At 45.5% G+C, this 16,701-nt stretch overlaps 1 protein-coding gene across 2 annotated transcripts in view; it reads left to right on the forward strand.

The window, feature by feature from the left end:
- GPATCH8 (G-patch domain containing 8) overlaps positions 1-16,701 on the forward strand; it is a 70,072-nt gene that overhangs the window by 37,822 nt on the left and 15,549 nt on the right. The window contains exons 1-4 of one of the 2 annotated variants that reach the window (XM_066587287.1): positions 732-870; positions 9,314-9,358; positions 14,431-14,498; positions 16,056-16,142. In XM_066587287.1, coding sequence (XP_066443384.1) covers positions 14,472-14,498; positions 16,056-16,142 — 114 coding nt within the window. In that variant the 5' untranslated portion in view covers positions 732-870; positions 9,314-9,358; positions 14,431-14,471. Of the gene's footprint in view, positions 1-731; positions 871-9,313; positions 9,359-14,430; positions 14,499-16,055; positions 16,143-16,701 lie in introns of those variants that run through there. The other variant, XM_066587286.1, reaches the window with a different exon arrangement.

The raw sequence follows: 16,701 nt of genomic DNA on the forward strand, positions 1-16,701 counted from the left end.
GGCGACTCTCGTCCTGTGTAAACATCCGACAGGGTAAGTGTGCGAAGATCGATTGATCGATTGTCAGAGTTGCTTGGTTTTGAACTCTCCTAAAAATCAAGCCACTGTCGGACCGTTAAACAGGTAGTAGCTCATCTATGAACACCTTGTTTACTGTGAATGGAGGTTGGCGGGGGCGGAAGAGACAGTTGCCCCATGTAAAAGTACCGTAAGTGTCTTGGGGTTATACTGGGGTGTTTAAGTGTTCCCTTAATTTTTCTTTTTTTGAGTAGTGTAATTCTGTACGAAGGAACAATTCTTGCAATACCCTCCCTCCATGACCCCGTCCTCTGGGCCTTCTCATTGGTTCTCCATGGGATAGCACCTGCCTTGCGGTCCAGGTGATGGATAGATGTTTGTCTTATGCTCTGTGTTTTCTCAGTTCCATATTGGAATCATATCCACGTACGTTCCCACCACACACCACAGCGTTTAAATACGTGTTCTTCAGATGCCCAGCCCCTGGTTTGACATAACCGGAGGATCAGTAGGACTATGAGAAGCCCGTAGTGTAGGGAGCACAGTGTTTTATGTCACCATACACTAGATTTTATTTTCTTTTTGTTCTTATTTTCTTTGAGATGGTCGAGCTTTCCTGTTTATTATATATATATATACTTTTATCGCATGACTCAGTTCTCACAAAACTCGGTCACCAGTGGAGAATCAATGACATCGGGGAGGGGGGGGCCAATTTTATTACTGGAATATTTTCGTGTTCTTTTTTTTCTCCCCTCCTTCTCTCCCCGATCCGTCAGGATAACATCGGCCATCGCCTTCTGCAGAAGCATGGGTGGAAACTCGGCCAAGGCTTGGGGAAAACGCTTCAGGGTAAGTGCCATCACAACCTAGATTTCAATGTATTCTGAAATGTGTATCATTCAGTCTTCATGTGCTTCCTGCTCTCTCCTCCTCTTCCTCACCGTTTTTATTTATTTTTTTTTCTTTCTTTGTTTTTCCACTACCCCCTTCTGTTTTGAGGAGTCCGATATTACAGACCAGGGACTTGTTGGAAAGCCTAATGTATAGATGAACCCACATGTGCCTTATACGCTGCGGAGGAAGAGCCTTGAGGGAATGGACTAGTGGTGGTCACTGTACATCTTGTGTTTCGTGTTCTTGGATGGGAATATTGAGGGTTGGCAGCTGCATCAAGTCTACATTTGGAGATTCAATCAGAATTTTGCAAATGGCGACAAGATTTTTCTATCTCTCACCATTCGAGACTTTGCCCAGCTCCTTGCGGCCATGGTGAGAAAATTATTTCCTCTGTGCCCAAACAGACAGGCACGTCTGGTGGGTGAGGTTGCCTGGCTGTTACTAATGTGACCGGGCAGAGTGTAGAGTACTAGGCTGATATTCGTGTGATGAGAGATGGTGGGAGCTGGCGGGGCTCTAGATGTGGCTGTTGTAATGCCTGCGGGTGCAGCGCTCAGGATGTGGCTGTTGTACTGTGCTCGGGAGCATCGCGTATGTGGATGTAATCTATTGTACCATACCATAAGGATTTTTACGTTAAATGCGTTGTCCACTTGTAACCTATTGATGGCCTAGAGCTTTGCGCTCTTGCACTGAGCTAAGGACTTCGTATTACAGGCATTGAAGGGAATGGGAACTTGACCTGCTATACCAAACACTGGCCACTGAAGTAAGAACGGAGCTGTCTGCTCTCTGCAGAAAGCAGCTCGGTGAAAGAGCACAAAAGCCCAGCTTACAGCTGATCCATGGGGGTCCCAGGTGGGAAAATTGACAAGCTGAGTGGAAGTCCATGGCATGTCGACTACATTGCCGTTTCACTGCAGGATTCACCTCTTCTCAATGAGGGGGCGAATTCCGCACAGGAATAAGTGATAAAACCTGCTACATTTGGTGAGGATTTGGAGGCGGGCTTCCCGCTGCTGATTTGTAGTGGAACACTCGCTGTGGACATTCCGTTGCAAATCAGCCCCATGTGGATCCAGCCTAAGTTTTAGGTTTTTACACCATCGTTAACCTCTTATTGACTGGCCTATTTTGCACCCCAAGGGGTTTTGCAGGGAGAGTACTATCCTCAGGATAGATCATCAATAGTTTATCGGCCGGGGGCCGGAAGTCTCCATGCCGAACCTCTGTGTAGTGGCCGACACTTGTAACCACGTTGATTTCAATGAGAGCCGTGCCTGCAGTAAAAGCGCCGGCCACTACACAATGGTCGGCGTGGTGACTTACGCTGCTTCAGCTCACCGCTCAGCTGATTGGTCGGGGTCCCGAGCGATGGACCTCAGCCAATCAACTATTGATGACCTATCATGTCATGTATAGTGTTCTCAATGCTAAATTTCCTTTTAATGACCAAGTCTTTTTCTTCATCACATTCCAATAACCTTAATTTCTATTATTTTTTTATGTAGACCGCCGTATGAGGGCAAGTTTTTTTTTTTTTTTTTTTTGTGTTTTTGCAAAAGCTGCTAGTTTGATGTAACTCTCCAAAGTTTACCAGTATACTAAAAACATTAACAATTAAGGCTCTCTCACGCAAGCGTTTTTTTACCGCATATTACACGCACTAGTTTTGCGCGCTTGATACGTGGTAACTAACCTTATGACTTTCAATGGGGTCACTAACCTACAGCGTGCTAAATGCACGCGCAGAAAAGAATGTGACCTGCACCCTCTTGGCGTGTATTACCACTACATTGCTCACGGCTGGCCTCATTAACCCTATGTGGTCTTCAGAATAGGATTCTGGCATTATGTGACATTGTTTTTATTTCCTGTATGATTTTATTTCACCATGCTCTTGAGATTTTTTGCAATTTCTGGTATCTCGTCCCTGTGTCTCTGCGCCCCCGTGCTCCTGCATGGGATCTAGCAGAGCTGGCTCGCAGGTGGAGCAGCCAGCAGTGGGGCGGGGCAGTGCAGGAGATTTCTCCCCTCTCCATTGAGATACACAGGTGCCGTTCGCTATTGAACGGCGGCTGTTTAATCCTTTCCAATCCACTGTCTGACCTCTGAAGACATTATGATTTAAGGCTGTACAGCTCCGATGTTGGAAGACGTCCGTCGGGGTTCTCTTACTGTACATTGCCAGCCGCTGTCGGAGCCTATCCAACGTGTCACCTCATGCAGTACTGGCTTTAGCCAGCAGATAGCGCCGTTGTATAATGGCAGAAAGAGTAAGCCCCCTAGGAAAACCAGGATACAAATTGGATTGGAAAAGGTTAAACTGCACAATGATCTTCATCGCTCATCTTTTAGCAGCACAATAGATGAGCGATGACAATCATTGCTAATCGTGCAGTTTAAACAGCCGCCGTTCAATAGCGAACGACGCCTGTGTTATATGAATGGAGAGGGGCGGGGGAGCGAGAGAAATCTCCTGCACTGCCCCGTCCCCCTGCTGGCCGCTCCGTGTGCGAGCCAGCTCTGCTAGATCCCATGCAGGAGCACGGGAGCGTGAGGATACATGGACGGGTGTTGGGCATCATTTGCCCAACACTCGTCCAGTGTAAATGGGCCTTAATAAAGGAGAGCAGTTGATCGTCAGCCTTTTTAGTATAGGGTTTGACTCTGCAGAGTTGCGCCAAAGTTCCAGCCTTTGCAAAATAATTCTTCTCTATTCATCCCCGCTACGTGGAAGCAATATCTGGTTGGTGGCACCTCCAGGGTACACACAGCCCTTGTCTACCCATCAGGCCTCACCTACCACACCGGGCTTGGCTCCACTTTGTGCTTTTTTTTTTTATTTAATGGCAGCACTTTTGTGTGTAAATAATGTTTTGTTTAACTTTAAATTTTGGGGGTCCGGGAGACCCTGACATTCCACTATTATTACGATTGTTGGATCTAGTTCACAATATTCACTTTGCAGTAAAAATCACACAGCTTTTCTGAATTGGCATTGTCATGGCTCTCTGAAGTTTATAGTTATGTTTTTGGTTTTATGTGCTTATTACTTTTTCGCACCCCCTGGATGTTCCCAGGCCTATTTTCGTCCTTTACAACAGAAAGGGCATTGATTTGTGTGAGAAATTGTTTGTTTATAGCCTCATAGACTATAATAGGGCTCTGTGCTGTCCATGGAATACATCCATTGGTCCTAAAGTTTTAGGCACATTTGCATCTGGGGGTCCCATTCTCCCAACATAACTTAAAAGGCCTTACAAGTCTGAAATAGGTGCAGCTCCAAAAGGTGAGATCCCTACAACTCCTGTTCTTTCCTCCAGCGCTCCTGGTAACCATGGGGGCCATGTAGGATGGATGCCCTGCACTGTGCTGTTTCCATAAGTCCCATGGCAGTCAGTGGGAGTAAGGTCGGTTTCACATCTGCGTTGGAGGTCCCGTCGTCAATCCAGCTGCAAATACCAGAAGACATAGGGCTGCATGCAGCGCTTTTTCTTCCATTCCAAAACCGGGCAGCTGAGCGGAAAGTGGGTGGAAAGCCTGAACCGTTCGACTGCGGGGATTCCCTTTTTTTTTGCTCCCAGAACGGAATCCCCAGCGTAAGTGTGAAAGCACTGTGGATAGGCGATAACTTGTAATCCTCATACAACTCCTTTTTTAAGGGGGGATTATCTTGCTCTTTAATGAGGTTGTCAAGTTGTTGTGTTTTTGGGTTTTTTCCTGCAAAGACATGTGCCCCATGCGGTAACCTGACAAACGCTCATATACTCTCCCAGCTCCCTGCGTCTTACACTCCACTGCTCGGTCCTCCATGCCCGCTGTTTGTTTACGGGCTGCTTCAGCTAATGAGAGCTTTGCGATTGTCATTGGCTGCAGCAGTCTGCGACAACCCGTAAACAGCCTGCTGCTGTCTGTAAACATGTCGTCAAGGGGAGGTCTGGAGTGGACGGTGCGGGACACAGTGGGGCGAGGTGAGTATATCTCTGGTCAGGTTACTGCATAGGGCACATGTTTTTGCAGAAAATGATCAGATCTGACAATTCCTTTAAAATTGATGACCATCAATATTAGATCAGGGGGGGGTTGCAGCGTTATGGCAAACGTCATGTCCCCTTTATAGCTTACCAGGCACAGCTCTGTAACTTTAGTAGTGGCCATGCCTGGTATAACAGCTCGCTACCATTCAGAGCTGCACTAGTCTGTAATACCAGGCACAGCCATAGATAATACCGTATAATAAGATGGATGTAATTTCCATCTATTCCACACCTGCCCTTTAATGGCAGCTTGTATTTTGTCATTGGAGCTCTTACGGAGGCGGCTGAGACATGTGCGCACGTTGCATCACCCTCCTGGTACGGTCTGACTTCCTTCCAGCGCCGCAGGCTTATTACCGGGATCACTCGGCAAGTCACATAGCGGGATTAGGTATTCTAATGAGCCAGTCCAAGTGCCTAATAGTTTCTTCTACTTTGCTGATATCTGGACAATCTAGTGTAATTGCTTTCAAAGTACGCATCACCTTTGGACGCAGAAACTATTATCCAAGTCCTTGTGGATTTGAGAAGATGGTGGTTATATTGCATAAGGTTCCTCGAACCCTCCAGCTAAAGAAACGGCAGAGTAAAAGACATTTCACAGCTTAATTAATGTAATCATGTGACATTTCCTGGCATCGTGTCTACCGGGCTCATGGCAGCTCTCCAGCCCCGACTCTCATCACATGCTGTTCTTGTAGGGAAGGGGGACTTGTTTGGTTCTGTCAAGGTGAGGGTGTCCTCCGGGCTCCGTAGGGTATGATCCCACATAAAATGCCAGCAGTTGTGCCATTCACAATAGTGTTATGGCTTCCGTGCTTAGTGAAGCTATGACTGCTATTGCTATTGGGTTCTGAAAAAAAGAGGTCCATTAAAGGGGTTGTACCAGAATTAAAGGGGTTGCCTAGTTGTAAAGTATTTATGCCCTATCCTTAAGACAGGTAATGAATAGTAGATTGGCAGAGGGACAGACACCCAGAAGCACCACCGAACATCTGCGTGTGGAGGCCGGCACGATCGTGCACTGAGCAGATTTGTGCAGGAAGCAAACAGCTCTGTTCTTATTGTAGTGGTCAGGCTTGGTATTGCAGGCCAAGTTCCCATTTACTTCAATGGGAGCTTGACCTGCAATACAGAAGCTGTCTGATTCCTGCCGCTCTATGCACGAGTACAGGGATATGTCAAAGAGCTGTGCAGCAGCGGTCCTGGATGACAGAACCCCGATGATCTACTATTGATTACTTGTCCTGAGGATAGGCCATCTACAGTTTACAACTGGACAACCCCTTTAACTTTAAGTCAAGTCTGATCATGTGGGTCTCACCGCTGAAACCCCCTCAATCCTGAGAACCGGGGTCCTATTTCCTCTATCGTCATTCTAAGCTCGCTGCACCCCCTGTCGTGAGGAGGAGATTGAATGGAGAGATGAATACACATGCGCAGTGCTGCTCCATTCACTTTCAATGGGCCTGCCAGATACAGCGGAGTACAAACACTTCAGGTAATAAGTTAATTCTGGTACAACCACTTAACGTTCAATCGCTTTAGATTAATTATAACCCTCCGTACCGTTGTAGATAAGCATCCTGCTTTAAAATACTGTCCCAGTCCCTGCTGTCACTGCCTCTTGGAGTCGGGCTCCCCATAGTTTAACTATTCGAAAGGCCCTTTTACACGGGCTGACAGTCTTTTAAACGACCGCACGAGCGCTGACATCACTGCTGACATCACCGCTCTTCGTGCAGAGCATTCAAACTGAAAGACTTGCCGCTGTGCTTCACCTTCTATGGGAAGCGGGGAGCATTTACACGGAACAACAAGCCAGCGAGCCAACCAGGTTTTTAAAGCTGACTGAAAAGTCAGCATAAACAACCACGAACGCCAAGTGAGCGACTTGTGTTTTTAATTTTTTTTTTTTTTTTCATTTTCGCATTTACACGGTACGATTATTGCTCAAATGTGTTCATTTGAACGATAAGTTACATGTAAATGGGGTTTACTGTAACTGACTGTAATGTAGAACGTGTCTTTTGTGAACTTGAGCATAGTGACAATTTGCATGCATCAGTTCTGCTCCATTTTTGCGGGAACCTTTTGGGACCCCAGTTCTCCCAATCGGCATGGGGCTCAGTGATCAAACCCCACCGATCATAATGATTCTCTCTCCTGTGAATATGCTTTAACTATACTTTGGTACAACCCCTTAAGTATCCTACAGCAGTAATTGGCCTGTTACTTACTATCCTATCCGCAACTTTTTTTTTTTTTAACTCAAAAACTAGGCCCAATGCCGGTCCCTGTGATCCCCGCTGCTGAGGCCAGCCAATTTACAGTATGTACCATTTACAGCAACTTTGTTTTCTGTCTTTCGGTGCATAAAAGGGGCTTAATCTGCTGGCAGATCCGTGGCACTGCCAAATGCAATACATGTAATAGGCCCATATGTTAGTATTGGGCACGTAAGCTTCCACTTTTTCTGCTTTTGCCCTTCATGCGGCCCTGTCAGACCAGCGTGGAATATTCATGGCCTGCGTGTAACCCAACACCTCAATAGGATATATAAAGCGACTGTCTATCACACCGACCTCCCAGGTTTAGGTTACCTTGTATCTCTGGGGCTTGGATGTTGCAAGCTTCATAGGTGGAGATCTAGTCTCGCAGCCGACACCGGAGCTCTTCACGTGTTTAAGTAAAGACCATACATCTGGGGTCGCGTATCACATTAATACCGTGTAAGAATGACTTCCTCCAAGCGTCTTCGTGCTGAAATCCTTAAGGCTTATGCACTAAACTTATCATGGAACCAGCAAACGATGGGACACTACTTGGCAGTCATTCCTGCCTAGTACCGCCGATGGGCATCTATCCTAATTATATATCAATGTCTCACTTCAGAAGGAATCTCAAAAGGGTCATCGCATCCAGAGCTGGGCAAACTGCCATTGCCTGTCCATCGTCTGCGCAGGGAACAAGTTATCACATGACGGCCATAGAAAAGCAACGGCAGCCATGAAAACCGGGATTACGCAGGTCCTTCGGTGATAGAGACGCGTTTTGTTTTCTAAGTCCATATTTACATAGCCAATTTTCTTGTGCCAGTTTTGTGTGTTGCAGAAAATGCGCACCGAAATAGAACCCGTTATTTTAAATGGGTAAATTCACTTGCACGATTTTTCTCTGCGAGGTCATGTGTCATTTTTCTGCGATTACGCAGAAAAGTCTCCCATTGTTTCTTATGAGTGAGTTAAAGAAAATTGCATCACACTTGTATGTTCAACTCCTGTTGAAACTAGATGCGGTTATCTCCCTTGCCCTGTGTAAATTCGGTCTACAATGTAATCAGAGCTTCCCGGGCAGAACACAGCGTGCGATCCTGCTTATCAGGGAACGTTCATACTTAGCAGAATTGGTGCAAATCCACACCGACATCTGTAGCAGGTCTGGTAGCAAAAGCCGCGTCAAAACCTCACTATTAGTACGGATTTTGCGGCGAATCTGAAGCAGACTTCACCTCTTCAATTGAAAAGGTGAAATCTGCAACAGATCTGCAGCAAAACCCATGTCAAAATCTGCACTAAATGGTGCAGATTTTGATAAGAATTTTAGTGCGCATCCACCCAAAATCCACAGCGCAAAATATGCTGCGGATTGTAGCGCAGATCGGCACCAAAATACCCTTCCCTTGAACACACCCCTAGGGTTTGGTTACATGTTGCAGATCTCAGTGTGGATTTGCACCGTCTTCTGCAGATTTTGCTGTGGTTTGTGGTGAGGATCCGCAGCAGATTTCACCTTTTTTCAAACCACAATCCACGATTCAATGTACCCGTAATATAATGACGAGTCTTGTGATCAGCTGACTACCACTAGTTTGCCTTTTCTAAGCCACGTCTGATCAAGAAATGTAATGCATTGGTGGGTCTTGTGGACTTGGTGGGTCTGTGGCTCATAGAGGGACTCCTAAGTGTTTCAGGACCCTATGCTCTTATGTCGTTGGGCCCTAATTGGACATATGGACGGGGTCTGTCGTTGTGAGACAAGCCCTTTAAGTATTACATCTGTTTTCTGGGTTTTGATTTGGTACCGAATGACCATCTTGGTGCTGTTTGGCCACCCTAGGAGTAATGATGAATGGCATGGATGCCCGCGGTACAGCAGCTCATGCCATCTGTCCTGTTTTCCATCTCTCCATCATTCTGTGGCTTTCCTCCCTCCCTCTGGTGAAGAGCACAAGCTGTAGAGAATCTCTTGCTTTCCTTCCCTTCCTTTCCCTGAAGAAGCCTTCTCTTCCTGCTAGCCACCTCCCACCCTCACCTCGTGATCGCTGCCTAACCAACCGTGTTTCTTTTTTACAGCATAATACCCCTGGACTTGTTGTGGTGATGGTAAACTTAGCCGTGGTAATTGAAACTTTCTGTTCAGACTGACTACTTTTATTTTTATTTTTGTCATCAGTGCACCAATGTTAGGCTTCCTCTCTCTTTCTGTTCTGTCGTAGCGTTCATATATTTGCTTGGACCGTCCTTTCTTCCTCTGTCTTTCCATGCACTCGTGTCTGGTCCTTGTCCATTATCAGGGACATGTTGAAGGGGGCGTTGTTTTTATTTATTTATTTTTTTGTGTGTTTCCATTAAAATACTTGCAGCCTGCCCCTCCGCCCTTCCTGGCCTTTCCTCTTCCTCCTCCTGCTCCACCTCCTCCTCCTGCTCCTCTTGCCTTCTCCCTTCAGTTTTCTCAATATTAGTTGGAGGCCTCTGGGAAATAAATGACAAATGAATCTTCAGAAATTCTAACACTTTTCAATGTGGATTTTGATAATTTTTTTTATTTTTATTTTATTTTTGTTTGCGCCACACGATTGAATTACTAGCATTTGCAATAACTGAGTAATGATAGGTTGCAGGTTGTGGCTCGGAACAGAGGAAAAGGACTGAAGGTGTTGGGAAAGCAAGCCCGAAAATTGAGGGACAGGAAGGCTTTACGTTGCATTAAGAGACTACCATGAATGAGATGTTCAGCTTTCTTATTAATGTGTGAATATGGGAGTTTACAGTTGTAGTTTAGGACCCATCTAGAGGATATTCACAGTCTGGAATACAGGTGGCCCTACAAGTGTTGGATGACAGATCGAACATCCAGTTTAAATGGACATGAGGGAAGCCTAGAAGACTAGAACAGATGGGCTGTAGAAACAAGGATGTTCAACGTCCGCTCAACTGAAGGCGTAGAATAGACTTATCCACAGGATGGGTGATACAGGTCTGATCAGTAGGGGTCTCGCCACTAAGGTCACCATGATCTTGAGAATACGGGTCGCATGTCCTCCTTTTCTACCCCTTACCTATTCTCTGCAGGGCGGAGGAGCTTGATCGGAGCGCTGGCCAAGCATGCGCACTGTTGTATAATCACTTGGTGACCTTCGGAAGTCCCATAGATTTGAATTGAGTGACAATGGCACCCCTACAATGAGGAGGAGATGGGGACACTGGTCCCTAGTTGTTGGGATCGGTGGGGTACCCAGCAGTGAGGCTCCCTACCAGTTAGACTTTTATCACCTATCCTGCGGATATCTGCTAACACTTGTAAGATAGCCATTGAAAGTCAGTTTAGACTATTTTTTGCGCTTTTTCACGACCCAGTTGGGCATGACGGATGCCAATCTAGGCCAGACATCGGAGTTCAGCTGCTGGAGTTGAAAAATCTAGATATGTGGACAGATTTGAATCCCACCTTTTAGAAGCCCACCCAGACAAGACCACACGACAGAGATTATATGAACTAGTCATTCAGAAATCTGCCGTCCGTAACCCTTTTATTTATGGTCGGCATTACTAATGATAACACACTGTTACCTGCCTAAGGGTGCCTTTTAGATGGAACGATTAGCGGTAAAAAAAAAAGTTACGCAAGAAAAAGTAAACGATAATTGTTTTTTTTTTTTCAGTGTACAATGGGCTTTTACGTTTTCTAGCCCGGTTAGGGCGTCTGGGCGTCTGATGTTGGAGGTCTTTTACTTTAATGAAGTTAGATTTAAAAGAAATTTGAACATCTCCATTCAAACGTCATGTACAAAAATGTAAGCAACGTCTCATCAAAAACGGGCGGTCAGCTGACTACTTTCTTGGAAAGCAGCTGATTTAGCAAAGGAAAGCCCAGCCAGCCCGCCATGTGCCATTTATGTGAAGGTCCATGTAATATAATGACAGCTCAGCTCTCCATTCTGGAGACTCTCTACGATGTCCATATGCTCTCTTAGGGTATATGGATAAGGGCTGTCCTCATGAAATAAATCATTTGATATGGGACATTGGTGGGTGCAAGAGAATTGGCCATCGTGGGGATAATGTCCGATAATGGGAAGCTTGCCATTTCCATCTTAAAATGGTATTGTATAAGAAACCATTTTCAGACCCGGTACGCTCTTCAGTCCTTTCCCTTACGGTGTGGCCACCGCTTCTTCTATATTATACCATTGGGCTTATAAACGGTTGTCCTGTATCACACACCTAGAAGTAGCCACGCATTGTAAAATGGGCCGGCAAAGCTCCGTCCATCATAGGAAATGTTAACCCCGCCCCAAACCAGCCACCCGTTTCTTACTTTTAGAACCAAGACATATGGGACCCTCAACTAGATTAATACTGCATTTGTATGGTGTATGTCCCCAATGGTAACTGGTCACATATCATACACTCCTGTGGGTACGCCTTATGTTACCGGTCAAGTCCACATGATTACTGGATGACAGTAGTGACTTAGTAACGGCCAATAGGAATCCACTCCTTTATCATCATAGTAATTAAGGCCATGAAATATTGATTTACCTTTAAGTGCAGTTCTGCTTTTACCGCTCTTCATCTGTATTCAATTATCTTATATTAACAGAACGCAAATGGCATTAAATGAGACATTCACGTCGGGCCGCGTAAAGAAAAGCTTTGCTCAGTGTTTGTATACTTGGTGCCCATTAAAGTAATACATCTGATATCTGTCTATTAGGTTGACAGGAGCTGAAGTTTGCAAATTGATTAAAGGGACCCTGTCACCATCTTGTTGCCGTCCTCTCTAAGGCTGTATACACAGGGGCAAATTTGGCGTACAAGTTTAATCCGATTCCAAGATGGACAGAACATGCACGGGGAAAGAACCCATGCATTTGAATAGGTTAATTCACATGAGCGACTCTTCTTCTGTCTCTATTGGACTGAGTAAAATCACTGCATTGCCTATTTTTGTGCAATTCTTCCCCAAGAATCACCCATTGTTTTCTAAGGGACCATTAAAAAGAAAAGTTGCAATTGCATATTATGCAATTGGCACGCAAGTTGCGTAGGGGCGTGGGGAAAAAAAGCACCAGGAAATGCATCTAGGGAAGGTTTCTACACCAATATAAAAGGGGTTCTTTACTGTAAGAGCAGTTATGGAACTCTCTGCCTGAGGATACAGTGACGGCAAATTCAATAAAATCTCTTGTTTATGTGGGAATATAACTTTCGGAGCCATTTGGGATTTTTCCAACATGCATCAGCGTAGAACTAAAGCTGAGCCACAGAGTTTTGCTTTGGATTTTGCTGCAGGTCCGCACACAGATTTAGCTTCTGTCAATTGACAGATCTGCTTGTAGCAGCCCAATGCTAATAAATAGAGATGAGCGAGCGTACTCGGAAAAGCACTACTCGCTCGAGTAATTGGCTTTATCCGAGTATCGCTGTGCTCGGGTCTAAAGATTCGGGTGCCGGCACGGAGCGGGGAGCTGCAGGGGAGAGCGGGGAGGAACGGAGGTAAGATCTTTCTCTCCCTCTCTCCCGCCCGCTCTCCCCTGCTCCCCGCTGCGACTCACCTGTCAGCCGCAGCGGCACCCGAATCTTCAGGGACGAGCACAGCGATACTCGGATAAAGCACATTACTCGAGCGAGTAGTGCTTATCCGAGTACGCTCGCTCATCTCTACTAATAAACCTTTCAGAATGTGTGTGAAGCAAAAACCGCACAGAATGAACTGCAGCGCAGATTTACACGGCATCTAATAGAATGTTAAGAGGGTGCAGAATCCACAGCGACATTCAGCAGTGTTAGCGGCCTACGGGTCTGCTCATGTATGGCCGAATTGCTGCTGATCTTCTACACTGCGGATTTTGGAGCCAATTCACCACAGATTTTACTCCTTCAAATGAAAAACGCAGCGGATTTCTATCCTTGGCGCACAAGGGTTAAAATCCACAGCGGATCTGCTACAAAAGCCTTGGCAATATGGTGTGGGTTTCTAGCGGATTTTCTGATGCACTCTGCGGAGCCGCCCCTCTTTAGGGGTTGTCCGGATCCGTTACCCATGTAGGAAACAAAGATTCCTCAGAAATGGCTGGATACGGGTCATTCTACACGGCACGATTGTCCTCCCAGCTATAAACGATCATGTGCTATGTAAAACATTGGTGAGCCAAGAAATAAAATGCCTCTTGTGCGTCCCCTTCGGATTGTCTTCTAGCTCCATTCACCTGACTGCACAGTATACAGAAGCTCTCCAGGCAGGGCTCACCGTCCCTTTAATTATTGAGTGTTAATGATATATTTACAGTACGTTGGGACTGCACCATAGAATATGAAACTGCTGTCTACGACCTTTGAACAATGGCACTGATTGGAACTTGAGCCTTAACATTTGGCTGAGAGAACAAGCCCAATGGTATAATGTTCAGGTGTGTGCCACATACATACCAGGTACCTGGGCAACCACATATTAACAGTCTGTCTTTTTACTCAAGGTGTGTGACGTCTGCAGGTAAGTCCCCCCCCCCCTCTTCTCCCTCTGTGTCCTGGACTTACATCCCATTGTGATGTAATCTAAATGGGAATCTGCACCAGTCTGAGATCAGATGCGGTAGTGAATTGCCTGTCTGCTCTTCCCCATTTTCTCCCACCCCCCTCATTACCCCATCCCCTACCCCGCTTTGGCTGGTTCTGAGTGGATTTCGGATACTCTTCGAAGCGAGAAAAACAAATAAAATTCAATCTGCTGCTAGTTTGATTTAGTTGAGTCAATTCTATATTTGCATCTAGTCTCTTTCACAGCTTACTGAGCCCCCGTGAGCGCTCCACATGTGGATATTTAGGTCAATTACTCTTTCCCTTTAATCATGCACTTGCAGTGTAATGCCGCTCGCAGCAAATAGTCGCTCTGCGGTTCTCTCTTTTTGCATTTTTTTTTCCCCGTGTTCCCGGAGTAATGTCAATTTAATAGTCCATTGTGGTAAATGTAAGAAGGGAACGGTCACCCCCCCCTGCTTGAACTCTACGCCATCATGGGTGCTGAAAGGGGTAAGCTGTGAGAAGGACTCTTGTTTGGTCCACTGTAGCTTTCTGGTCTTTGCACTTCAAGGCAAAATTGTCTAACCACCCAAACCCATTGAATAACCAGTTCATTTCTCTCCGGATTTGCCATCTTTAACCTTCATCGTTGTCTGTTTCTTCTGCAGGCAGGACGGATCCTATCCCAATCGTGGTTAAATATGATGTTATGGGAATGGGACGTATGGAAATGGAGGTGGGTTTTCTGGTCAATGGGAAAATATATATATATTTTGTATTTGAGCAAATTTAAATAAATGAACAGTTTTAAAGGGACAGTCACCCCAGAACAGCACTAGAGGGTTATCCAGGAAGCACCTGCCGGAATACACCAGGGTCGGAGCAGAAGCGCTGCTCCGTCCCCTGTGTAGTGGCCGGCCCTCGTAATTGCAAGTGCAGCTCATTGAAATCTTTAGACCACGCGTGGACTTCACCGAGGGACACTGCGGTAACTGGGCAGCGGGTGAGGTTAGGAAAAGCACACAACCCGGCTCCCCCGTCACCACCTGGTACAGCACCATGACTTAGTGCGGTTCTGTGCTGACGCTGTCCCTTTCATCTGTTGTTTTCTCTCTACTTGTTAAAAACTGAAATGAGTAATTGGGAGGAAAGAGCTCAAATAAAAATGACTAATGCTTATTAAGCCATAAACGAGTTAACATCTTAGCGCCCAAGTACGTATATGTATGTCCTGGGTGCACAGGGGTTTGTATGGAGCACAAACGGGAGCTGAACTCGCTCCATACACTGCTGATTAAACTGTTGTCGACTGCAGCTATTGCAGCGGGTGTCGGCGATCCTGCCGATCATGGCAGTAAACCTATAAATGCTATTGTTAATTCTTGCAGCAGCATTTACATACCCCGATCAGCATTTGGAGATCCCAAACAGCCGTCACCCCCCAACAATGAGATTATAAGGTGCCGCTGAGTTGTAATGGCGGCCAAGGGCCACCATGGATTTTTGCCTACGGGCCTACGGCATATCTTAATAGAATGCTGGCAGAAACACCATGTATTGCAGTACTGAAGTATTGCATTATATGGTAGAAATGCTCAAACAATTGCAAGTTCAAGTCACTATGAAAATAAAAGTAAAAATAAGTGGGAAAAAAAAATTATTTTTGTAAAAAATAAAAGTAAAAAAAAAAACCCTGTTTTTATGATTAAGAAATATCAGAACAAAAAAAAAATTTGGTCTTGCTTAATAAGCATTACACCAGGGCTATTGCTATCAATGAGCTGTACGTATAATGCAAGGAAATAACAGATCCCACAGATCGAGATACGTTCTTTGTGTTAGCTGTGTGCTGTACTTGATAGATGAGGGTCCTGAACAGCTGAATCCCTTTATTTGACTCTTGAAGATGTGTTTTCTTGCGTTGATTACCTCTTTATCTTATGCGGTGCTGGAATGTCTACAGGACGTATCCACGGCAACCTGGGTATAAACACTTCTGAAGTGCCAGGAGAAGGTGATGCTTTCTAGAGCGACAGACACAATCAGAGGCGGATTGTGGGCTTTAATAACATTTGATTGTCCTCCATTTAACAGCAAGTTTGCATCACTAGGATACCCCTTTAACTATTGATGGCCTGTCCTGATAGGTCGTCAGCAGTGTAGCTCCGGACAACCCCTGTAAGCTTACAATGTCAGAAATATTAAAACAATTGCAAGTTTTGATTTGGGGGCTTTTTTATTGAGTTGCTTACAGTATTTCTGTTTTTACGTATTATCTGCTCCTGTGTTCCAGTTGGACTACGCAGAAGATGCCACAGAACGAAGACGTGTCTTGGAGGTAGAGAAAGAAGACACTGAAGAACTGAGGCAAAAGTATAAGGTGATAGTTTGTTCCTAGTGATCAAAAGACAAGAAGTAGCTAACTGCATCCCTATTAAAGCGGGAAACGCCAAGCATCCTTTATACGTGGCGGCTGCATAACTCCAATCCTGGCCGTTTATCGTGTAGATGCTGCTGTCAGTACGGCGAGATCATTGGGGGGGGGGGGGGGGGGCGTTCGGTTATACTGGCAGCTTATGAAGGCGCTTGGGCCTGTCATGGATGCCTTTCTATAAAGGGCTCAGTATACTGATTGAATATACTGAAATATTGCAGTATGTTGTACATCACTAGTTTAAGTTCCTATGGGACCTAAAAATATAATTAACCCCTTAAAGACACAGCCTGTCTTGGGCCTAAGAACACGATGCTTGTTTGGGGATTTGCATCTCCACTTTTCAAAAGCCATAACTTTTTTTTTTTTTTTTCTCCCCTCGTCGACATGGCCCATATGAGGGCTTGGTTTTTACATGATAAGCTGTAGTTTTTATTCGCACCATTTTTTGGGTACATACAATGTATTGTAAAACTTTTATTTTTTCTTGGAGGGCAGGGAGAAA

Source organism: Eleutherodactylus coqui, chromosome 13 (genome assembly GCF_035609145.1).
Source record: "Eleutherodactylus coqui strain aEleCoq1 chromosome 13, aEleCoq1.hap1, whole genome shotgun sequence".
Classification (NCBI taxonomy): Eukaryota; Metazoa; Chordata; class Amphibia; order Anura; family Eleutherodactylidae; genus Eleutherodactylus; species Eleutherodactylus coqui.